The sequence below is a fragment of the Fukomys damarensis genome, unplaced genomic scaffold, assembly GCF_012274545.1.
Source record: "Fukomys damarensis isolate Sample0158 unplaced genomic scaffold, DMR_v1.0_HiC HiC_scaffold_8, whole genome shotgun sequence".
Lineage (NCBI taxonomy): Eukaryota > Metazoa > Chordata > Mammalia > Rodentia > Bathyergidae > Fukomys > Fukomys damarensis.
In genome coordinates, this window is record NW_022900920.1 from 5232587 (window position 1) to 5235245 (window position 2659).

Sequence of the window (2659 nt, forward strand, 5' to 3'; positions counted from 1 at the left end):
GAAGAGATACAGCTAGATCTAATGACTTATAGTCTTTTGAGAAATCTCCATACCAATGTCCATAGTGGTTGTACTACTTTACGCTCCCACCAGCAATGTAGAAGGGTCCCTCTTCCCCACAACCTTCCCAGCATTTGTTTATTGTTTTGTTGTTGGTGGTGGTTAGATTTTTTTCTTTTCTTTTTTTTTTTTTTGAGTTCTTAATGATAACCATTCTTTCTGGAGTAAGATGCAATTTAATGTTGTTTAGATTTGCATTTCTTTAATGGTTAAATATGTCAAACATTTTTATGTATATATTAGCCAGCTGTACATTTTCTTTTCAGAAGTGTCTATTCATTTCAATTGTCTATTTTTATCTTGGTCTTTTATTTGGGGGGGTTTTTTTTTTTTTTGGTACCAGGGTCTAACTTGGGACCTTCTGCTTACAAGGCAGGCAGTGGAACCACTGAGCTAAATCCCTGGCCTTTATATTTTTATTTCTTTATATATTCTAGATATCAGTCTTCTGTCTGGGGAATAGCTGGAAAAAAATGTCCCATTCTGTAAGTTGTCTCTTCATTCTTTTGTTGTTTCCTATGCTGTGCAAAACCTTTTAAATTTGATATAATTCCACTGTTGATTGCTGGTGTTATTTCTTGTGCAATCATGATTCTGTTTTAAAAAATACTTTCTTTTGCTTATGTAGTCAATCATTTTATCTTCCAAAAATTCAATGTTTCTGTTTTAACATTTAGGTCTTTGATCCATTTTTATTTGAGCCCATATTGAAAAATATGGATCAAGATTTACTCTGCATATGGATGACCAGTTTTCCCAGCACCATTTGTTAAAGAGACTAGAAAATAATTAATTCTGCTGCTGTCTTGAAGTGATCTTTAAAAGTTATTATGGATGGACCAAAATAAAGAGCATGTATTGCAATATGAGATCAATGACATCCAGAAAGAATGCCCATTGACTTGGAAGTTGGAGCGCATCTTATTTTCTTGCTATGAAATGCTATATTGTTTACACTTCTATATGGTTATAATAAAAGTGCATAAAATTTCAAAAATTATTTTTTGAGATAAAAATTTAAAGAACTAAAGGAGATAAAATTCCAAACATATCTGCAGTTCTTAAAGGCCCCAGGGAAGCATAGAGTTTACTGGCCCCAGAGTAATGATTGTTTTGAGCAAAAGGATTATATGGTCTAGAGAAACTGGAAAATTTTTAAATTATGAGATTGTTGCATATATATTGACCAGTACTTATGAACTTGTACTGTCTAGTCAACAATGGAGCAAGAGAAAACTTAGCATAGGTAATTTGGTTGAAAGATGAGTCAAACATCCATGAGCAATCAGACACTGGTGACAGAATTCATTCTGTGGAGCTTCTCAGAAAGGCCGCAGTACAGGGTTCTTTTCTTAATTCTCTTTCTTTCCCTGTACATGATGGCACTCTGTGGCAATTCCCTCATAGTGGCAGTTGTCACCTTCAGCTCTAGACTCCACACCCCCTTGTATTTTTTCCTGGTCAACTTAGCTATATTGGATGTTGTCTGTGCATGCACTGTGGTGCCCAAACTGCTGGAGACTCTGGTGGGTAACGAGACAAGCATTTCCTACAGGGCCTGCATGACCCAGATGTATTTCTTGACATGGTCTGTAGCAGCAGAACTGTTGCTCTTCACAGCCATGGCTTATGATCGGTACGTGGCCATCTGCCAGCCATTGCACTACGGCTCCATGATGAGCCCCAGTGTGTGTACAGCACTAGCTGGAGCCACATGGGGTATCAGCATGTTTGGTGCAGTGGTCAATACATGCCTGATGTTACGGTTAACCTTCTGTGGGCCCAATGTGCTCAATCACTTCTTCTGTGAGATCCCCCCTCTGCTGCTGCTCTCCTGCTCTTCCACATATGTGAATGATGTCATGACAATTGTGGCTGACATATTCTTTGCTGATGTGAACTTCTTGCTTACTGTAGTGTCCTATGGTTTCATTATTGCAACCATACTAAAGATTCGCACAGCAGAGGGGAAGCGGCGTGCCTTCTCCACCTGCTCCTCCCATCTTATAGTGGTCACCATGTATTACTCCACTGTTATCTATGCCTACCTGAGTCCAAACTCCAGCTACTCTCCATTGATTGGCAAGGTTCTGGCAGTACTGTATTCCACTGTGAGCCCTGCCTTGAACCCTCTCATCTACACCTTACGGAACAAGGATGTCAAAGTAGCCCTCAAGAAAATATTGTTGCTCATTGTGGAAAAGCTTTAAATTGGCAGGCTCCAGAGTTTGTTCTTTTTGTTGCTCTCTGACTGCTGTACTACCTGTTATAAATGCTCTGTTTTCATGAAGCTGCCAGTGACATTTTCATTCTCACTTTGCTGAAGAAAAAATCTTTCTACACTCTGTTCCTGAAAGTTTGTGTTTCCTGGAATGTAGCATATAGTAACATACTTTAGATATAATGGTTGCTTATCAAGCTCTTGGACTGTGTCCCTATGTATAGCCTTCCAGTTGGCAGGAGCCATCTCAGTTCCATCAACTATGTTCTTCTAAATTTCTGCTTAGGCCGAATGGATCTTTGTTCCATATTTCACAAAAAGTATCTCCCTCTGCATTCAAGGACTGTTTGAAAATTTGGCTCAGTGTATGTGCTGTAG

At 38.9% G+C, this 2659-nt stretch overlaps 1 protein-coding gene across 1 annotated transcript; it reads left to right on the forward strand.

Annotated features, from left to right (window-relative positions):
- The first annotated feature begins 1322 nt into the window (after nt 1-1322).
- Nucleotides 1323-2270, forward strand: LOC104872344 (olfactory receptor 13A1). Its single transcript, XM_010638557.1, has one exon. It carries the CDS (start codon nt 1323-1325, stop codon nt 2268-2270), a length of 948 nt encoding a protein of 315 aa, XP_010636859.1.
- Nucleotides 2271-2659: the final 389 nt, after the last annotated feature.

Bases quoted from the DNA above. Each gene is read 5' to 3' on its own strand.
- LOC104872344 (XM_010638557.1), top strand. From the start codon at position 1,323: ATGAGTCAAACATCCATGAGCAATCAGACACTGGTGACAGAATTCATT.